A 22500-nucleotide genomic window follows, 5' to 3' on the forward strand; every position below is an offset into this window, starting at 1 on the left:
CCTCATCGTTGCCCTCCTCCTCCACTTCCCCTCATCATTGCCCTCCTCCTCCGTTTCCCCTCATCGTTGCCCTCCTCTTCTGTTTCCCCTCATCGTTGCCCTCCTCCTCTGTTTCCCCTCATCGTTGCCCTCCTCCTCCACTTCCCCTCATCGTTGCCCTCCTCCTCCACTTCCCCTCATCGTTGCCCTCCTCCTCCGTTTCCCCTCATCGTTGCCCTCCTCCTCCACTTCCCCTCATCGTTGCCCTCCTCCTCCACTTCCCGTCATCGTTGCCCTCCTCCTCCACTTCCCCTCATCGTTGCCCTCCTCCTCCACTTCCCCTCATCGTTGCCCTCCTCCTCCGTTTCCCCTCATCGTTGCCCTCCTCCTCCACTTCCCCTCATCGTTGCCCTCCTCCTCTGTTTCCCCTCATCGTTGCCCTCCTCCGTTTCCCCTTCACGTTGCCCTCCTCCTCCACTTCCCCTTCATGTTTCTCTCCTCCTCCACTTCCCCTTCACGTTGCCCTCCTCCTCCGTTTCCCCTCATCGTTGCCCTCCTCCTCCGCTTCCCCTTCACGTTGCCCTCCTCCTCTGCTTCCCCTTCACGTTGCCCTCCTCCTCCACTTTCCCCTCATCGTTGCCCTCCTCCTCCACTTCCCCTTCACGTTGCCATCCTCCTCTGTTTCCCCTCATCGTTGCCCTCCTCCGTTTCCCCTTCACGTTGCCCTCCTCCTCCACTTCCCCTTCACGTTTCTCTCCCCCTCCACTTCCCCTTCACGTTGCCCTCCTCCTCCGTTTCCCCTCATCGTTGCCCTCCTCCTCCGCTTCCCCTTCACGTTGCCCTCCTCCTCCACTTCCCCTTCACGTTGCCCTCCTCCTCCACTTCCCCTTCACGTTGCCCTCCTCCTCCACTTCCCCTTCACGTTGCCCTCCTCCTCCACTTCCCCTCATCGTTGCCCTCCTCCTCCACTTCCCCTTCACGTTGCCCTCCTCCTCCACTTCCCCTTCACGTTGCCCTCCTCCTCCGTTTCCCCTCATCGTTGCCCTCCTCCTCCACTTCCCCTTCACGTTGCCCTCCTCCTCCACTTCCCCTCATCGTTGCCCTCCTCCTCCACTTCCCCTTCACGTTGCCCTCCTCCTCTGTTTACCCTCATCGTTGCCCTCCTCCTCCGTTTCCCCTCATCGTTGCCCTCCTCCTCCGTTTCCCCTCATCGTTGCCCTCCTCCTCCACTTCCCCTCATCGTTGCCCTCCTCCTCCACTTCCCCTCATCGTTGCCCTCCTCCTCCACTTCCCCTCATTGTTGCCCTCCTCCTCCGTTTCCCCTCATCGTTGCCCTCCTCCTCCTCCTATTGAAGGCTATGATTAATGTTGTTGTAGATGGTTAGTGTACATGGGGGAGATCTCAGCCAACTCTAACCCCTGCTATCTCTCTCTCTCTCTCTCTCTCTCTCTCTCTCTCTCTCTCTCTCTCAATTCAATTTCATTTGAAGGGCTTTATTGGCATGGGAAACAAATGTTAACATTGCCAAAGCAAGTGAAGTAGATAATAAACAAAAGTGAAATAAACAATAAAAATGAACAGTAAACATTACACTCACAGAAGTTCCAAAAGAATAAAGATATTTCAAATGTCATATTATGTCTATATACAGTGTTGTATCTCTCTCTCTCTTTCTCTCTCTCTCTCTCTCTCTCTCTCTTTCACTCTCTCTCTCTTTCACGCTCTCTCTGTCTCTCTCTCTCTATCTTCCTCTCTCTCTGTCTTTCTCTCCCGCTCCCTCTCCAGGACTCTTATGGGCGTTTTCCTCTTGGATGCGAGAATCTGTTCAGGCGGAAACAGGAGCAGTGGGCACACCATCACCACGGCAACGTGACCAGGCCCTCCCAGTCCTCCCCCGTCTTCACCGTAGACTTTGGTGCAGAGGTACGTAGGCCTGCATGTACACAGAGTGTGTTTGTACGTCTGTTGTGAGTCGCGACCATAGAACGAGAGAGAGAGGGAGAGGGAGAGGGGGGGTAGAGACGGACAGGGAGAGAGGGAGAGGGAGAGGGGGGGTAGAGACGGACAGGGAGAGAGGGAGAGGGGGGGTAGATACGGACAGGGAGAGAGGGAGAGAGACGGACAGGGAGAGAGGGAGAGAGGGAGAGGGAGAGGGGGGGTAGAGACGGACAGGGAGAGAGGGAGAGGGAGAGGGGGGGTAGAGACGGACAGGGAGAGAGGGAGAGGGAGGGGGGGGTAGAGACGGACAGGGAGAGAGGGAGAGGGGGGGTAGATACGGACAGGGAGAGAGGGAGAGAGACGGACAGGGAGAGAGGGAGAGAGACGGACAGGGAGAGAGGGAGAGGGAGAGGGGGGGTAGAGACGGACAGGGAGAGAGGGAGAGGGGGGGTAGATACGGACAGGGAGAGAGGGAGAGAGACGGACAGGGAGAGAGGGAGAGAGACGGACAGGGAGAGAGGGAGAGATGGAGAGGGAGAGACAGAGACAGAGAGAGAGAGAGAGACAGAGAGGGAAAGACGGAGAGGGAGGGACAGACAGGGAGAGAGGGAGCGATGGAGAGGGGGGTAGAGACGGACAGGGAGAGAGGGAGAGAGACGGTCAGGGAGAGAGGGAGAGACAGACACGGAGAGAGGGAGAGATGGAGAGGGAGAGACAGAGAGACAGAGAGGGATAGAGGGAGAGAGAGAGACAGAGAGGGAAAGACGGAGAGGGAGAGAGGGAGAGGGAGAGGGGGGGTAGAGATGGACAGGGAGAGAGGGAGGGGGGGGGTAGAGACGGACAGGGAGAGAGGGAGAGACAGACAGGGAGAGACAGAGAGACAGAGAGGGAGAGAGGGAGAGAGAGAGACAGAGAGGGAAAGACGGAGAGGGAGAGAGGGAGAGGGAGAGGGGGGGTAGAGATGGACAGGGAGAGAGGGAGGGGGGGGTAGAGACGGACAGGGAGAGAGGGAGAGACAGACAGGGAGAGACAGAGAGACAGAGAGGGAGAGAGGGAGAGAGAGAGACAGAGAGGGAAAGATGGAGAGGGAGAGAGGAAGGGACAGAGAGGGAGTGAGGGAGAGATGGACAGGGAGACGGACAGGGAGAGAGAGAGACGGACAGGGAGAGAGGGAGAGAGAAGGACAGAGAGAGAGAGGGAGAGACGGACAGGGAGAGAGAGGGAGAGGCGGACAGTGAGAGAGGGAAACAGGGAGCGAGAGACCGACAGGGAGAGAGAGAGCGAGACGGACAGGGAGATAAAGGGAGAGACAGAGAGAAAGGCAGAGAGAAAGAGAGACGGACAGGGAGAGACAGAGAGAAAGACAGACAGAGAGAAAGAGAGACAGAGAGAGAAAGTATAAAAGGCATACTGTAATGAGTTTTCTCCACTCTGTTGCCCCATGAAATCTATACAGTACTGTATATGTTGTTTGTGTGTGTTTTTGATTCTGGCCCAAAAGCTGTGTTGAATCCAAAGCTATTTTAGACTGTGACTGTTGCTGGGCAACTGGTAGCTATAGCATAGAGAGTTGCAGTTTGTGTTTGGGAGTCCTCATAACTCTCCCCCCCTATTCTCTCTGTCCCCCATCCCCATCCCTCCATCTCTCCATTATTTTCCCCCCTCCCTCTCTTCTCTCTCTCTCTCTCTCTCTCTCAATTTCAATTCAATTTCAATTACATTTAATTTAAGGGATTTATCGGCTTGGGAAACGTATGTTTACATTGTCAAAGCAAGTGAAATAGATAATAAACAATAGTGAAATAAACAATAAAAAATGTACAGTAAACATTACACTTACAAAAGTTCCAAAAGAATAAAGACATTTAAAAAGTGTCTCTCTTTCTCTCTCTCTCTTTCTCTCTCTCTCTGGCTATCTCTCCTGTCTATCTCTCTTTCCCTCGCTCTCTCTCTTGCTATCTCTCTCTCTCTCTCTCTCTCTCTCTCTCTCTCTCTCTCTCTCTCTCATTCTCTCTCGTTCTTACTTTCTTTCTTTCTTTCTTTCTTTCTTTCTCTCTAGCATGATGACGGTGGTGGTGGTCAGTGTATGAACTGTAAGTTCCGTGGAGAGGAGAATCTGTCCCACTACTCTCCCTGGTCCTGTGGAACCATCAGTACCTGCATCAGCCCCTTTGAACCAGAGCATCACAAGACCTCAGCTCACTCCCGCTCCGAAAACTTAGTGGGTCTCACAACATGCCTTCTTAATTCAACCAAACAGCCACACAGACACATATAGATCCTACAGAACATAACAATATAGTCTAGCATCACATGACAAATTAGGCAATTACTGTGACATAGCCTACACTAACAAATGAAAATGTCTATGTTTTCTACTAATGCTTTGTCTTTCAGGAAGTAGACAATGGTGAAAGGACACGGTGGCTACACACGTTTGAGCCCCACCGCCGTCTGAAAGACGAGGACCCCAGCATACCGTTTGAGCCCTACCGCCATCTGAAAGATGAGGACCGCAGCATACCGTTTGAGCCCTACCGCTGTCTGAAAGACGAGGACCCCAGCATACCGTTAGAGCCCTACCGCCATCTGAAAGATGAGGACCGCAGCATACCGTTTGAGCCCTACCGCCGTCTGAAAGATGAGGACCGCAGCATACCGTTTGAGCCCTACCGCCGTCTGAAAGATGAGGACCCCAGCATACCGTTTGAGCCCTACCGCCGTCTGAAAGATGAGGACCCCAGCATACCGTTTGAGCCCTACCGCCATCTGAAAGATGAGGACCGCAGCATACCATTTGAGCCCTACCGCCGTCTGAAAGACGAGGACCCCAGCATACCATTTGGAGAGGGGCCCATCATACCGTTTGGAGAAGGGCCTATCATCTCCAAATGGGGGGCGATATCCCGCGCCTCCCGTACAGGGTACCACACCACCGACCCGGTCCAGGCCACAGCCTGCCAGGGAAGCAACAGCATCCCCATCAACTTCAGAGGTGAGGAGGGGATGGGGGAGGGGATGGGGGGGGTGGAGTTCAAATGTAAAGTAACAAGATATTATCCATTATTATATCTCTCTTGTAATGTTTTATATATCCTGTCTATGACTTGTTATGTCTCTGATTTTCTGTGAAATGACAGCAGGAAGAAAAAACTTAACAGAATTACAGAACATTACAAGTCATAGATAGGATATATAAAACATTACAGGTCATAGATAGGATATATAAAACATTACAGGTCATAGATAGGATATATAAAACATTACAAGTCATAGATAGGATATATAAAACATTACAGGTCATAGATAGGATATATAAAACATTACAGGTCATAGATAGGATATATAAAACATTACAAGTCATAGATAGGATATATAAAACATTACAGGTCATAGATAGGATATATAAAACATTACAGGTCATAGATAGGATATATAAAACATTACAGGTCATAGATAGGATATATAAAACATTACAGGTCATAGATAGGATATATAAAACATTACAGGTCATAGATAGGATATATAAAACATTACAGGTCATAGATAGGATATATAAAACATTACAAGTCATAGACAGGATATATAAAACATTACAGGTCATAGATAGGATATATAAAACATTACAGGTCATAGATAGGATATATAAAACATGACAGGTCATAGACAGGATATATAAAACATTACAGGTCATAGATAGGATATATAAAACATTACAGGTCATAGACAGGATATATAAAACATTACAGGTCATAGACAGGATATATAAAACATTACAGGTCATAGATAGGATATATAAAACATTACAGGTCATAGATAGGATATATAAAACATTACAGGTCATAGATAGGATATATAAAACATTACAGGTCATAGATAGGATATATAAAACATTACAGGTCATAGATAGGATATATAAAACATTACAGGTCATAGATAGGATATATAAAACATTACAGGTCATAGATAGGATATATAAAACATTACAGGTCATAGATAGGATATATAAAACATTACAGGTCATAGATAGGATATATAAAACATTACAGGTCATAGATAGGATATATAAAACATTACAAGTCATAGATAGGATATATAAAACATTACAGGTCATAGATAGGATATATAAAACATTACAGGTCATAGATAGGATATATAAAACATTACAGGTCATAGATAGGATATATAAAACATTACAGGTCATAGATTGGATATATAAAACTGAATTGTAGTTCATGTAAATGTAGTTCATTTTCTCTTTCAACTATGCTAGAGTTTTAGGACCGGCTGCTAGGCTAGCACATAGCAGAATCCTCTCAACATGTGTTTTAGGACCAGCTGCTAGGCTAGCACATAGCAGAATCCTCTCAACATGTGTTTTAGGACCAGCTGCTAGGCTAGCACAGAGCAGAATCCTCTCAACATGTGTTTTAGGACCAGCTGCTAGGCTAGCACATAGCAGAATCCTCTCAACATGTGTTTTAGGACCAGCTGCTAGGCTAGCACAGAGCAGAATCCTCTCAACATGTGTTTTAGGACCAGCTGCTAGGCTAGCACATAGCAGAATCCTCTCAACATGTGTTTTAGGACCTGCTGCTAGGCTAGCACAGAGCAGAATCCTCTCAACATGTGTTTTAGGACCTGCTGCTAGGCTAGCACAGAGCAGAATCCTCTCAACATGTGTTTTAGGACCAGCTGCTAGGCTAGCACATAGCAGAATCCTCTCAACATGTGTTTTAGGACCAGCTGCTAGGCTAGCACATAGCAGAATCCTCTCAACATGTGTTTTAGGACCAGCTGCTAGGCTAGCACAGAGCAGAATCCTCTCAAAATGTGTTTTAGGACCTGCTGCTAGGCTAGCACAGAGCAGAATCCTCTCAACATGTGTTTTAGGACCAGCTGCTAGGCTAGCACAGAGCAGAATCCTCTCAACATGTGTTTTAGGACCAGCTGCTAGGCTAGCACAGAGCAGAATCCTCTCAACATGTGTTTTAGGACCTGCTGCTAGGCTAGCACAGAGCAGAATCCTCTCAACATGTGTTTTAGGACCAGCTGCTAGGCTAGCACAGAGCAGAATCCTCTCAACATGTGTTTTAGGACCAGCTGCTAGGCTAGCACAGAGCAGAATCCTCTCAACATGTGTTTTAGGACCTGCTGCTAGGCTAGCACAGAGCAGAATCATCTCAATATGTGTTTTAGGACCTGCTGCTAGGCTAGCACAGAGCAGAATCCTCTCAACATGTGTTTTAGGACCAGCTGCTAGGCTAGCACAGAGCAGAATCATCTCAACATGTGTTTTAGGACCTGCTGCTAGGCTAACACAGAGCAGAATCCTCTCAACATGTGTTTTAGGACCAGCTGCTAGACTAGCACAGAGCAGAATCCTCTCAACATGTGTTTTAGGACCTGCTGCTAGGCTAGCACAGAGCAGAATCATCTCAATATGTGTTTTAGGACCTGCTGCTAGGCTAGCACAGAGCAGAATCCTCTCAACATGTGTTTTAGGACCTGCTGCTAGGCTAGCACAGAGCAGAGTCATCTCAACATGTGTTTTAGGACCTGCTGCTAGGCTAGCACAGAGCAGAATCCTCTCAACATGTGTTTTAGGACCTGCTGCTAGGCTAGCACAGAGCAGAATCATCTCAATATGTGTTTTAGGACCTGCTGCTAGGCTAGCACAGAGCAGAATCATCTCAATATGTGTTTTAGGACCTGCTGCTAGGCTAGCACAGAGCAGAATCCTCTCAACATGTGTTTTAGGACCTGCTGCTAGGCTAGCACAGAGCAGAATCCTCTCAACATGTGTTTTAGGACCTGCTGCTAGGCTAGCATAGAGCAGAATCCTCTCAACATGTGTTTTAGGACCAGCTGCTAGGCTAGCACAGAGCAGAATCCTCTCAACATGTGTTTTAGGACCTGCTGCTATGCTAGCACAGAGCAGAATCCTCTCAACATGTGTTTTAGGACCTGCTGCTAGGCTAGCACAGAGCAGAATCATCTCAATATGTGTTTTAGGACCTGCTGCTAGGCTAGCACAGAGCAGAATCCTCTCAATATGTGTTTTAGGACCTGCTGCTAGGCTAGCACAGAGCAGAATCCTCTCAACATGTGTTTTAGGACCTGCTGCTAGGCTAGCACAGAGCAGAATCATCTCAACATGTGTTTTAGGACCTGCTGCTAGGCTAGCACAGAGCAGAATCCTCTCAACATGTGTTTTAGGACCTGCTGCTAGGCTAGCACAGAGCAGAATCATCTCAATATGTGTTTTAGGACCTGCTGCTAGGCTAGCACAGAGCAGAATCATCTCAATATGTGTTTTAGGACCTGCTGCTAGGCTAGCACAGAGCAGAATCCTCTCAACATGTGTTTTAGGACCAGCTGCTAGGCTAGCACAGAGCAGAATCCTCTCAACATGTGTTTTAGGACCTGCTGCTAGGCTAGCATAGAGCAGAATCCTCTCAACATGTGTTTTAGGACCAGCTGCTAGGCTAGCACAGAGCAGAATCCTCTCAACATGTGTTTTAGGACCTGCTGCTAGGCTAGCACAGAGCAGAATCCTCTCAACATGTGTTTTAGGACCAGCTGCTAGGCTAGCACAGAGCAGAATCCTCTCAACATGTGTTTTAGGACCAGCTGCTAGGCTAGCACAGAGCAGAATCCTCTCAACATGTGTTTTAGGACCTGCTGCTATGCTAGCACAGAGCAGAATCATCTCAACATGTGTTTTAGGACCTGCTGCTAGGCTAGCACAGAGCAGAATCCTCTCAACATGTGTTTTAGGACCTGCTGCTAGGCTAGCACAGAGCAGAATCCTCTCAACATGTGTTTTAGGACCTGCTGCTAGGCTAGCATAGAGCAGAATCCTCTCAACATGTGTTTTAGGACCAGCTGCTAGGCTAGCACAGAGCAGAATCCTCTCAACATGTGTTTTAGGACCTGCTGCTAGGCTAGCACAGAGCAGAATCCTCTCAACATGTGTTTTAGGACCAGCTGCTAGGCTAGCACAGAGCAGAATCCTCTCAACATGTGTTTTAGGACCAGCTGCTAGGCTAGCACAGAGCAGAATCCTCTCAACATGTGTTTTAGGACCTGCTGCTATGCTATCACATAGCAGAATCCTCTCAACATGTGTTTTAGGACCTGCTGCTAGGCTAGCACAGAGCAGAATCATCTCAATATGTGTTTTAGGACCTGCTGCTAGGCTAGCACAGAGCAGAATCCTCTCAACATGTGTTTTAGGACCTGCTGCTAGGCTAGCACAGAGCAGAATCATCTCAACATGTGTTTTAGGACCTGCTGCTAGGCTAGCACAGAGCAGAATCCTCTCAACATGTGTTTTAGGACCTGCTGCTAGGCTAGCACAGAGCAGAATCATCTCAATATGTGTTTTAGGACCTGCTGCTAGGCTAGCACAGAGCAGAATCATCTCAATATGTGTTTTAGGACCTGCTGCTAGGCTAGCACAGAGCAGAATCCTCTCAACATGTGTTTTAGGACCTGCTGCTAGGCTAGCACAGAGCAGAATCCTCTCAACATGTGTTTTAGGACCTGCTGCTAGGCTAGCATAGAGCAGAATCCTCTCAACATGTGTTTTAGGACCAGCTGCTAGGCTAGCACAGAGCAGAATCCTCTCAACATGTGTTTTAGGACCTGCTGCTAGGCTAGCACAGAGCAGAATCCTCTCAACATGTGTTTTAGGACCAGCTGCTAGGCTAGCACAGAGCAGAATCCTCTCAACATGTGTTTTAGGACCAGCTGCTAGGCTAGCACAGAGCAGAATCCTCTCAACATGTGTTTTAGGACCTGCTGCTATGCTAGCACAGAGCAGAATCCTCTCAACATGTGTTTTAGGACCTGCTGCTAGGCTAGCACAGAGCAGAATCATCTCAATATGTGTTTTAGGACCTGCTGCTAGGCTAGCACAGAGCAGAATCCTCTCAACATGTGTTTTAGGACCTGCTGCTAGGCTAGCACAGAGCAGAATCATCTCAACATGTGTTTTAGGACCTGCTGCTAGGCTAGCACAGAGCAGAATCATCTCAATAGGTGTTTTAGGACCTGCTGCTAGGCTAGCACAGAGCAGAATCATCTCAACATGTGTTTTAGGACCTGCTGCTAGGCTAGCACAGAGCAGAATCATCTCAATATGTGTTTTAGGACCTGCTGCTAGGCTAGCACAGAGCAGAATCCTCTCAACATGTGTTTTAGGACCAGCTGCTAGGCTAGCACAGAGCAGAATCCTCTCAACATGTGTTTTAGGACCTGCTGCTAGGCTAGCACAGAGCAGAATCATCTCAATATGTGGGGGGATTTGAGCGTGAATATAAATAAACGTTTTCTTTCATCTCCAGGCCAGTCTCTGAATGCAACCAGCTCTCAGCAGGCTCAACAGAGCCCTGGTTCACTGCGGCCAGCGCTCCCATGTGTTCACTTAAGCATAGTGTTGACAATGGTGGGAAAATGTATTGTAATAGTTTTGCTCAATGTTGTTATTGTAAATCTATGGTTCCAACAGATTATGGTCCACACATCGGCCATGAGGACTACAGGTGGAGCTCCCGGGGGTCTGACTCTTCCAGCCACTCCAGTTTCCTAGAGGGGTACAGTATGGATTCTATACTATACTATATACTACTATATAAAACTATACTATATAATACAATACCATATAATACTATACTATATAATACTATACTATTTAATACTGTACTTCAAAATATTACTATATAATACTATACTATATACCATGTAGAGCCATCCCATCCCCACCTTTCTCTCTTCACCCTTAACAAAGGCATTCTCCTGTTTTCTTTTATATCTTGTCTTTTTACTTCGAGGTCATCTTGTATGTATGCTGCTGAGAATTTGCTTGCTCATCATGACTGTGTTGGAAGTGTTGTTTTCACCCTCTCCTCTCCTCCTCTTCTCTCTCCTCTTCTCTCTCCTCTCATCTCCACATCTTCTCTTCCCTTTCCTACTCTTCTTTCTCATCTCCTCTCCTCTTCTCCCTCCTCTTCTCCCTCATCTCCTCTCCTCCTCTCCTCTCCTCCTCTTCTCCCTCCTCTTCTCTCTCCTCTCATCTCCACATCTTCTCTTCCCTTTCCTACTCTTCTTTCTCATCTCCTCTCCTCTTCTCCCTCCTCTTCTCTCTCCTCTTCTCTCCTCCTCTTCTCCCTCCTCTCCTCTCCTCCTCTTCTCTCTCCTCTTCTCTCTCCTCTCATCTCCACATCTTCTCTTCCCTTTCCTACTCTTCTTTCTCATCTCCTCTCCTCTTCTCCCTCCTCTCCTCTCCTCCTCTTCTCCCTCCTCTTCTCTCTCTCCTCTTCTCTCCTCCTCTTCTCCCTCCTCTCCTCCTCTTCTCCCTCCTCATCTCCTCTCCTCTTCTCTCCTCCTCTTCTCTCTCCTCTCCTCTCCTCCTCTTCTCCCTCCTCTTCTCTCCTCCTCTTCTCCCTCCTCTTCTCTCTCCTCTCATCTCCACATCTTCTCTTCCCTTTCCTACTCTTCTTTCTCATCTCCTCTCCTCTTCTCCCTCCTCTCCTCTCCTCCTCTTCTCTCCTCCTCTTCTCTCTCCTCTTCTCTCTCCTCTTCTCTCCTCCTCTTCTCCCTCCTCTTCTCTCTCCTCTCATCTCCACATCTTCTCTTCCCTTTCCTACTCTTCTTTCTCATCTCCTCCCCTCTTCTCCCTCCTCTTCTCTCTCCTCTCATCTCCTCCTCTTCTCCCTCCTCTCCTCTCCTCCTCTTCTCTCCTCCTCTTCTCCCTCCTCTTCTCTCTCCTCCTCCTCCTCTTTCATTGTGCTGCAGTCAGTTCTCTCCTCAGACTAAACATAGAGCATCTCTCTGGTCTGTCATTGTTTGCTGCTCACGTTCTCTTCTGTAACCCCCCTTGACTCTGACTAACGGTCTCTCTGTAGCTTTGACTGGAGAGGGGAATCTAGTCCTCTGTTCTGTACTCCACATCTCTCATTCTGCTGTCAGTACATCAGCTATTTACATCATTTCAGCCAGAATACACATGTGATAACAGTACAATACAGTACCATACAGTACAATACAGTACATTATAGTACAATACAGTACAAAGCCACTGTTTTACTGTAACGTTGCATATCTGAAGCAGCACATACAATGAAGATATTGTAGATAATCTTAAATTGCCACCATTCCTGTATGTCAACAGTGAACAGCTAGCCGCACGTCGGCGGTCCGTCAGCAGTGGAGAGAAGGCTGGTGCAGGAGACATGCTGCAGACTGACTACTGTAAAGACACGACAGAGCGTGAACTGAACAGAGACGTAGAACTGGAGCTGTCTGTACTAGATGTAGAGGACACTGACCTGCAGGACATCAGTCAACAGTCTGAGGTGCAGTGATGTCTCTGTGTCTGATTGGTTGGTTGATTGGTTGATTTCATTATTGACTGATTGATTCATTGATTGGTTGCTTGATTGATTGGTGTCTGTGTCCCATAAGGGATGATCTGGGATCTGTAAAGTTGTGGAATATAGCAACATCTGACTTTGTAATGTAGTTAGTTGATTACATCAACTACATGTTTTCCATGTCTACTCTCTCCGTCTGACTTCTTCTCTGGTTGTGTTAGAAGCCCCTGGAGCTGAGAGAGGCCCACCTCCTCACCCCTCCCAGCAGTGAACCCCAGAGGACACTGACAGACAAGCTGTCAGCAGACAAGATGGAAGCTCACCTGCTGAAGAAGATGGCCTTCAGGTGAGCTCAGTCAACAACTAGCCTCAACCGATGTCTGGCAACGTGAGACAAGTCAACACTAAACACACCAGTAGCAAGGCTCAATATTGATGTGGTTTCTCCCTCATCGCAAACATTCAATTCAATAAGCTTTATTTATTCCTGAGGGTAATTGTTTTTGGCAGGCATGGTCATAACATGGTCATACACACATCAGATAGGCCTACACTTGGGTGAGTAAGTGCAGCATAAAAGAAACAACTGTTCCCTTACTGCAGCTTCTCTGTTTCTGACAAGGACTATAAAGGGCAGAGATCTCTTCTACTCATTGGTTACTGATCAGAGCTCATACTGCATCTCTGTGTTCCAGGAGGTCTCTCTCCCCTGGAGGTCTGGGCTCAGGAGGTCTCAGCGTGGGGAAGCTGAGGATGAGGACCGGCCCTCTGAGACTGGGGGACATGGGCCCTTGCCCTAACACAGGCCCTGAGATGCTGCTCAACGGGAACTGAGAGGGCAAACACCCCCCACCGCCACGCCTGGGGGTCCCGAAGGTGGTCCCAGCCGGTGGTCCCGGCCAGTGGTCCCGAGCGGTGGTCCCGGCCCAGCGCTACACAGCTCCTACACCTGCTGTCACAGTAACATCTTAGGGTTGTATAGGCCTGTATCATCAGACAGCGATCAGGTCTCACCCCACTAATATCACCAGTCTGAGGGCATATTATATACAGTATAAAACTTTAGACCACAGGTAGTGTTGTTTCAAACATGACAAAGAGAGATGTATAGTTCAGCCACACACACACACACACACACACACACACACACACACACACACACACACACACACACACACACACACACACACACACACACACACACACACCAGTAGCCTCCGTCGCATTTCCTCTTTTCTCATCTCGGCAGGGACTTTTTTTGATCAGGTGTTTGTTTGTGTGTGCTGCTCGCTCTCCACTTCCTATAGTGATGATGATGGTGATGATGGTGTTTATCATGCTTCACATGGCATCCAATAGTTTTCTTTTTGTTAGTTCTACAATGTTTCCAAGGTAACAAAGGTGTTCAGCACTGTTGTGTGTGTATGCGATCAGCATCTGTTGACATTGAGCTGATGACAATAACAGCACATTACTATGCATTTGTAGTCATAGGAAGGATATTTGCCTCTCGAAAAATTCCAAGTCTTTACTTTGAAAAAAAGAGCACTTAATTGAACAGGGTTTGTAGGTCTTAAAAGAGGAAGATTAACAGGAAGAGATGAAGGATACCAACATTAGATGTTGCTCTAGTCCAACTCCCATCTACTTTAGACATTGTAGTAGCCTATCAGAGGTTCCTAAGGCTTGGCCGTGTTATCCTCTGTGACATGTCATTTGTTGGTCTCAAGCATTTCATAGATGAGATTCAAGACGATGACGATCAATCAGATGTCACCGCACTCACATGTATGCACAATTGTGGCCTTTTTTTATGTTCGTAAAATATCACCTCATATTTAGTCTTAACCATGGGCTTAATACATTAAAAACACCAAATAGAACAACATGTTTCAACAATCCTTGATATATTCAACAGATTTCAGTATTCAGTGGTTCTGGCACCATCATTTATTGCTATCCTCTGTGCAACTGCAGCCAGGGATTGAATTGTAGTGTTCTGCTGTAATGAAATGATACGTTATACTTACACTGAAATCACATGACATATACTCACAATGTAAACTGGTTGTTGCAGCTCTTTTTGGTTCTGTGCATCAAACTCATAATCTGTGTTTACTATGACAGATTGTCAACAAAACACCAGGTGATTATTGTGTTCCTTCATGCTGTCTTTGTTTAGTTCTGTCCCTGTTCAAACTTTTCACTAATGTTTTGTTATTTTCTTTGAAGCATTGCTAACTTCCGTGAAGTTGTTTGTCAAAATATTTTGTATCGGGATTTCTGTTTTGTTTGGTTGTTGGTCGTAATGTTTGGGTTGAAATGAATCCGATCTGTCAGTCTGTCTCTATATTCATGTTTCCAGCAGTCTTTTCACTGCTGGTTAACGGTCTAACGAATACAGTCCATCATCATTATGTGATCGCTACCGAGGGTCATGCATTGGCCTAAAAGGGTCAGTGTTATTTTACTGCAGTTTTGTGCACTGAACGTTCTGTTTGCTGTCTTCTCCTGCCTGTGGGGGTGAAGAGATTCGGGTGACGCTATGTGTTAACTTGCAGCACTTAGAAAAAGTATCCTATTTATAATAGGGTTTATTTTGTTACGTCTGAAAGGAAGCAGACAGGCTAAGTGAGACACAACTTGACCAGTGATTGATAATCCTTAAGGACTGCCCCATACATATTGAAAGACACAGTATATCCATTCTCTAAGCATTACTGACAGGCTACTGTATTTCTGTTGCTCTTCTCTTCCTGTTTCAGACATTGACTTAAGAAATTGTCTTAGTGTCATATTGTGTACAATCAATTAGCGGAGTCCATTGTTGTCTAATGGTGGACAGGGCCCTTTAGGGGATAGGGGCCTTTGGGTATAAGATGTGGGAGGGACCAGGGAGTCTATTAAGGTTTAGAACCTGGTCAAGTTCAAGGGTAGTGTTGTGATTCTAGACCTATCTGGCTCCTGTAGTTTAGGTTTGTTCCAGCAGGGAGTGCTAGAGCCTAGTCTCTGCAGCCCTTAGTGATGGAGGAGTTATGTTGCTAGGCTACTGATAAAGGGTTTATTCATTACGCCGATTCTGTTGCAGGAAGCAAACGGAATGAAACGAGGAGGGACATACCTAAATTTGTCCAATAGAAACTCAGATTTTAGTTGCAAAACGTAATGTTTTGCAACTGTTTGGCTAATGATTACACCCCTGAACGCATCTTCAGCACTGAATATTATCGGTCATGAGCGCAAATATTTACATTAATGAATATAGTTTAATGTAACTTTTCACCACATAAATGTGTTTAAGGAGGGATTTATAATTATGTTTATGTTTGGATTCAATATCAATAGTATTACCCAGTTGGGAAGGGAATGGGCACATTAAGAACAGTATTGGGAGTTATGTAGGTAGAACGAGTTCCAGAGTGTTCCAGTGCCTGTCTAATGACGCACTGGTGTAATGATCTGATCGCACTGCACTTCCCACGTCATCAATGCAAGATGTTCTTACTACCCACTATCCAGCCAGTGCCCCCAGGTCATGCATGCTAGTCCCTCTTGTTGTCATGGCGAAGGAGGAAGTACATGATTCTGTAGTTGTGATACAACACACCCAGCGATGTAAGTGTTCTGCACATGCCCACTGTGTGGCCACGCCAAGTATTGTAGCCTGCCTGCAGCATTTTACTGTTTACTGCTTCTGAAATGCTTTATTATTGATAACGATCAATGTATTATTATTATTATTATTATTACTTACTACCATCATTGGTTGAGTTGTAGTACTTCGCTCTGGATAAGTCAAGTCTGCTTCTTCAGTTGAATTTTGAAAATTTGCTGAATAGTCAAAGTTAGCCGAGGATGGTCTTGTAAGGTGAAAACATTTGCCTGTTTGTCAATTGTACAACTATGACGGAACTTATGTTTGAATATTTATGTCTGTATTAGACATTTTCTTAGCAAATCTATTGTTCGATTGAAATGTAAATGAAATACAAGATGGTGCACATATCCATCATTATTGTACACGGCTGGCACCATCGTTAGATGGACTAACTGCTCGTTTATACAACAACATGGAATCAGATATTTAAATAAATACTGATATAGAGGGACAAATAAAGGTTTCACAATGATGAAACTGAGACAGCATAAAAATATGTCTAAATGAATAATATGTATTCCATTTATTTCATTTGAAATATCACTTTGTGAAAGGTTTCCCTGCATTGCAAGGCAGGGTTTGGTTTGGTGTACGTACAGAATGTGTTCATCCTGAACCATGTTCTTAGTTTGAAGTATTGATTGTGTTCAGATGTGACCAGCCAACTGCCTGACCTGTTGGTTGTCTTTGTGTGCTATTTGCTCCTGCACTGACAGCTTGGCCAAGCAGAATACTCTGATACTATTTTGATGGACCAGGCAGACCTGAAACTTTGCATGCTACAATAAATGAAAAACAAACACAAAATATGTGACTTTGTCCTGTTTCAACTGCTTTGAGAACTTCGGATCTGGGCCCATATTCTGGGCTCCCAAGAGGCACAGCAGTCTAAGACACGGCATCTCAGTGCGAGAGGCATCACTACAGACACCCTGGTTCGATTCCAGGCTGTATCACAACTGGCTGTGATTGGGAGTCCCATCGGGTGTGCACAATTGTAAATATGAATTTTATCTTAATTGACTTGCCTAGTTATATAAAAGGTTAAATATTCATAAAGTTTCAGATCAAGTGTGAATGGCTTCCCCTGGTGTGCTGCCTGTGACTATTGCTACGGTTACCTATTGTACACACTTCCCCTCTAGCTCTATTTCAACAGAATATACCAGAGGTAGTTACAGACTTTTCTGAGGTAACATTTCACGCTCTTTAGTCCAGGAACATGATGAAACAAGCCTTGACAGGAAGAACTAGCTTTACATGGCCTTTACCATGGTGTTGCTGAACCTGAGTTTAGATTCTGATACAATGTTTCCTCAGGGTTTTGATGGCGGAGGGGAGTTACACCAATTTGCAACAAGAACCATATGTTCAGAGGGGAGTGTGAGAGAGGGAGGAAATGCAGAAAAAAATGCTGAAGCAACAGCTGTGCTGGAATGAGAACAATATGAGTGTCAGTTCTGATGGTGTGCAGCTGGAGGATGAGGGTCAAGGACCAGAATGGTCAGTAGTGGAAAGACATAGGAAGAAGAGAGATCATGATACAGAAAGCAGTGGAGTGTCTAGTAAAGAAAGCATAAAGAGGGCCAGGGTAGGAAGCAATAGTAGTGATGTGTTGGAGTGGAAAGGGGTGTTTGATGAGACCACAGGGCCTCACACCCTATCCAACTAACTAATGCCATAGAGAAAGAGGTAGGTGAAGTGAAATTAGCTTGTTTCATTGGAAATGGTAGATTGTTAACATTGTGTGGTAGACAGGCTCAGCAAGAGAAGATTCTGAAAATGGAAAAGCTTAATGGGAAGAAGATTAAAAGCCATGTCCCTGGTGATTATGCTAGATTGAGGGGAGTCTTCACTGGGGTCCCAATATCTACGTCCACAGTTGATATTAAAACGAATGTGAAGGAAGGCAGAGTGATTGAGGCCAAAAGGTTAATCAGTAGGAAAGAGGGTCAAAAAAGTGAAAGCTTATCAGTGATGCTGAGGTTTGAGAAAGTCTTCCTTAGTTTCAATGTTAGAGAATTTGTCCCATATGCACTGTGGTGTTTTAAATGCCTAAAGAATGGGACATGTAGCTGCTCAGAGTAAAGGACAGAAAAGATGTGCCAAGTGTGGAGGGGAACATGATTATGGTGAATGTGGAAGCAATGTGAAGGTTAAGTGCTGTAATTGTGGGGCAAAACACAGAGCAGCATTTGGTGGATGCCAGGTACAGAGAGAGGCTAGAGAGGCTCAGAGATACAGGATCAGTCATGATGTATCATATGCAGAGGCTGGAAAACAGATTGGTAGAACTACAGTTCAGACTGATGGATCTGACATGGATGTACCTGTAGTAAGTGATGGATCTGACATGGATGTACCTGTAGTTAGATCTGACATGGATGTACCTGTAGTAAGTGATGGATCTGACATGGATGTACCTGTAGTAAGTGGACCTACTATCGGGGCTGGTGCTTCTGATGGTCCAGGATGGTTTCGAGATCGGTTCAGAAATGTTGTGCTCATGAATGTGCGGTGTGATAATGAATAAAGTTGACTTCATAGCTTTTATTGGTAAGGTTTTCAATACGACTCAGGTTGTGGAAAGCAGAAATGCCAGGTTATTTTTGAGACGGCAAAAGAGATATTGGGGGTAACAGATGTTACTGATGAAATGGTTGTTGACATGCTGAACAATCCCAATGGTGTTTCAGCATGATATATAGCAGTGGTTCCCCAACTTGTTATAGTTCCGTACCCCTTCAAACATTCAACCTCCAGCTGCATACCCCCTCTAGCACCAGGGTCAGCACACTCTCAAATGTTGTTTTTTGCCATCATTGTATGCCTGCCACACACTTTTATTAAACATAAGAATGAGTGTGAGTATTTGTCACAACCCGGCTCGTGGGAAGTGACAAAGAGGACCAGGGCACAAATAATAATATAATAATAAGCAATCATTTGCTCTTTATTTAGCCATCTTTTATATAAAACCTTATTTGTTCATCAAAAATGGTGAATAACTCACCACAGGTTAATGAGAAGGGTGTGCTTGAAAGGAAGCACATAACTCCGCAATGTTGGATTATATTGGAGAGAGTCTCAGTATTTTTCCACACACATTCTGTGCCTGTATTTAGTTTTCATGCTAGTGAGGGCTGAGAATCCACTCTCACATAGATACGTGGTTGCAAAGGGCATCAGTGTCTTAACAGCGCGATTTGCCAAGGCAGGATACTCTGAGCGCAGCCCTATCCAGAAACCTGGCAGTGGCTTCTGATTAAATAACATTTTCACAAAACCGCTTGTTGCAATTTCGATGAGGCTTTCTTGTTCAGATAACGGTAAGTGGACTGGAGGCAGGGTATGAAAGGGATAATGAATCCAGTTGTTTGTGTCATCCGTTTCGGGAAAGTACCTGCGTAATTCCGCACCCAACTCACTCAAGTGCTTCGCTATATCACATTTGACATTGTCTGTAAACTTGAGTTGATTTGAACACAAAAAATCATACAATGATGGAAAGACCTGTGTGTTGTCCTTGTTAATGCAGACAGGGAAGAGCTCCAACTTTTTAATCATAGACTCAATTTTGGCCGCACTTTGAATATAGTTGCGGAGAGTCCCTGTAATCCTAGATTCAGATCATTCAGGCGAGAAAAAACATCACCCAGAAAGCGCCAGTAATGTGAGAAACTCGTCATCATGCAAGCGGTCAGACAAGTGAAAATTATGGTCAGTAAAGAAAACTTTAAGCTTGCGCCAATACTTTGCCCCTTGAAATCCAGCGCACTTCTGTATGTTGTAAAAGCGTTACATGGTCGCTGCCCATATCATTGCATAGTGCAGAAAATACACCAGAGTTCAGGGGCCTTGCTTTAACAAAGTTAACAATTTTCACTGTAGTGTCCAAAATGTCTTTCAAGCTGTCAGGCATTCCCTTGGCAGCAAGAGCCTCTCGGTGGATGCTGCAGTGTACCCAAGTGGCGTCGGGAGCAACTGCTTGCAGGCACATTACCACTCCACTATGTCTCCCTGTCATGGCTTTTGCGCCATCAGTACAGATACCAACACATCTTGACCACCAAAGTCCATTTGATGTCACAAAGCTGTCCAGTACTTTAAAAATATCCTCTCCTGTTATCCTGGTTTCCAGTGGTTTACAGAAGAGGATGTTTTCCTTAATTGACCCTCCTTAAATGTAAAGGACATATACCAGGGGCTGTGCCAGGCCCGCCATGTCTGTTGACTCATCCAGCTTTAATGCATAGAATTCACTAGCTTGTATGCAAAGCAGTAATTGTTTCAAAACATCTCATGCCATGTCACTGATGCACCGTGAAACAGTGTTGTTTGATGAAGGCATTGTCTGTATAGTTTTTGGGCCTTTCCCCCAGCATTGTCCCAGCCATAACCACAGCAGCAGGAAGAATTAAGTCCTCTATAATAGTATGGAGCTTGCCTGTCCTAGCCACACGGTAGCTCAAAATATAAGACGCTTCTAGCCCCTTCTTATTAATGGTATCTGTTGCTTTTATACATGTCTTACTACTCAAAAGTCATCTTAATTTTCGCTCAAAAAACTCCTGGGGCTTATTTTTCAAACTGGCATGTTTTGTTTCTAAATGTCTGTGCAGAGTGAATGTTTCATCGAGTTGTGAGATAGTACTTTGCACATATAACACACTGTGGCTGAGGAAAGGCACTACTCCCAATATAAGTGAACCCCAAATCAATGTAGTTCTCATCATATTTGCGCCTCTTTGATGGTCCAACGTCCCTGTCTGTTGTTCTGTGTTTTCCCGGGTAAGAGGGCAGTAGCTCTTCGGCTGCATCAGATTCAGAACTCTTAGTGTCCATGCTAGCTGGGCAAACAACAAATGTAGAATTACTGATACTAGCATTGGATGTGCTCGTGGAAGCAGAACAACTTGTGTCATCGACAGGTGCAGGTGTAGTACTGCTGGTAGTAGCAGTACTACCAGTAGAGCTGGTATGTGTCTCTATGGACGCGGGCCTTACTTTTTTTTAACCATTGATACATTTTCGAGCAAACGGAATGAGCAGCAGCTACGTTTGGCTACATACCGACCGTTAGTGGAATTCCCGCTGGAAAGTAACGGTTAATGTGATTGGATGTTAATTATTTGACAAGGCTACCTGTATTTGACATTGTGTTGTTATCTCACTGAACACTAGATGGATTCATTTTATTTTATTATTTTTGTAAAATAAATGTTTTTATGTGAATTTTTATTTGGCGTACCCCTGACGGCATTGCAGACCCCAGTTTGGGTATACCTGATTGTAGATAACTTTTAATGGGGTTGGGGAGGGTGGAGGGTCTGGTAGAACTTGATTGATCGTACATTCCAGCACAGTAGGTGGCGGCATGCATCTTAAACGTTTGTTTGCAGACCGCCATGATATCATAGAAGAAGAAGAACCATACGTTCATCATCCACATTTGCACTGTCTGATCTTCTCTTCACCACATGTTCACGGGGTCATTACTGGTATGCCGGAATCCTATGCAGAATACTTATTTGACACTTCATTCGATTTTTCTCAGACATTCAGTGCCCCTTAATTTTGTCATATAGACTTTTTTTCAAATGATTTTGCACGGCTACACTTTGACAAGCAGGGCATTGTACTGCGCATGCGTCGTTCCAGGGGTTTGGGTTCTGTTTACAGAAGGAATGCTGTTGCAGAAGTAGTAAGCTAACTTGTGCAATGTTATGTCAACCGTCTTTGGAATAAAACACAATTGTGGACACAGGTAAGATATTCGACACTTACATGCATATTTGTTTTCAATAAATATGTTGTCTCCTTTGAACAGGATCATTTGAAGCTAATGCGTTTGTTGTTAGATTGCTAGCTCCGACAGTGTAGTGGGCTGCTGGACGAACGTCAACGTTCAAGGCTTGTGCATCACTATGAAGGCCAAGTTTTATCACAGATTTAGTTATATTTGGTTTTATGTCCAAACTAGACAGTAGCTAGTTAGATATATAACGTTAGTGTTCTTTCAACTTAAGTTGTCTGGAGAAAGCAGAGTTAGGTAGCTAACGCGTTAGCTAGGCTGGCGGGGCTATCTGCTAACTACAGGTAATTATGGTTATTTTTCTCGGTAACTATCTATCTACATTAGCTAGTTAACTTATCTCTACCCAGGCAGCTACTGTACAGTTTATTGCACTCAATCGTGTGTTAGATGGATGTTTAGCTAACGTTATTTGTTTGCAGATCAAATATTCGTGCTAACCTTACGTTAGCGTTATTTACAAATGAAGGGGACCATAAATATAGATACTTTAGCTAGTTGCTTGGTATTAAATTCCATAATCGGCGTTGGCAGATGAACAGTTAGCCAGCTTGCTGGTGGCCCCCTGATGACTAACAAATGACATCAGGGTACCCGCGTAGCGGTAGTCATGGCAACGTAGCCAGACCAGGTGAGGTTTGTTCACTCATCTGAAATACAAGCAGCAGTCGACAAAAACAACTATGCAGCTTGTCACGCACCCTCCTCCCCATTATCCTGAACCATATTC

General features: G+C 45.4%; 2 protein-coding genes across 4 annotated transcripts in view; both read left to right on the forward strand.

Moving 5' to 3' along the window:
• The window catches only part of LOC145860016 (roquin-2), a 21710-nt gene extending 4944 nt beyond the window's left edge, over positions 1-16766 (forward strand). The window contains exons 4-10 of the mRNA XM_082959756.1: positions 1766-1903; positions 3978-4139; positions 4316-4913; positions 10434-10518; positions 12096-12279; positions 12519-12643; positions 12993-16766. Coding sequence (XP_082815882.1) covers positions 1766-1903; positions 3978-4139; positions 4316-4913; positions 10434-10518; positions 12096-12279; positions 12519-12643; positions 12993-13131 — 1431 coding nt within the window. The 3' untranslated portion in view covers positions 13132-16766. The remainder of the gene's footprint in view (positions 1-1765; positions 1904-3977; positions 4140-4315; positions 4914-10433; positions 10519-12095; positions 12280-12518; positions 12644-12992) is intronic.
• Positions 16767-21387: 4621 nt separating this feature from the next.
• Positions 21388-22500, forward strand: part of LOC106568376 (rab GTPase-activating protein 1) — a 260939-nt gene continuing 259826 nt past the window's right edge. For 2 of the 3 annotated variants that reach the window (XM_045692524.2, XM_045692526.2), the window contains exon 1: positions 21443-21722. The gene's annotated coding sequence lies outside the window, so the exon portion shown is untranslated. Of the gene's footprint in view, positions 21723-22500 lie in introns of all 3 variants that reach the window. The other variant, XM_045692525.2, reaches the window with a different exon arrangement.

Source organism: Salmo salar, chromosome 13 (assembly GCF_965601325.2).
Source record: "Salmo salar chromosome 13, fSalSal1, whole genome shotgun sequence".
NCBI lineage: Eukaryota > Metazoa > Chordata > Actinopteri > Salmoniformes > Salmonidae > Salmo > Salmo salar.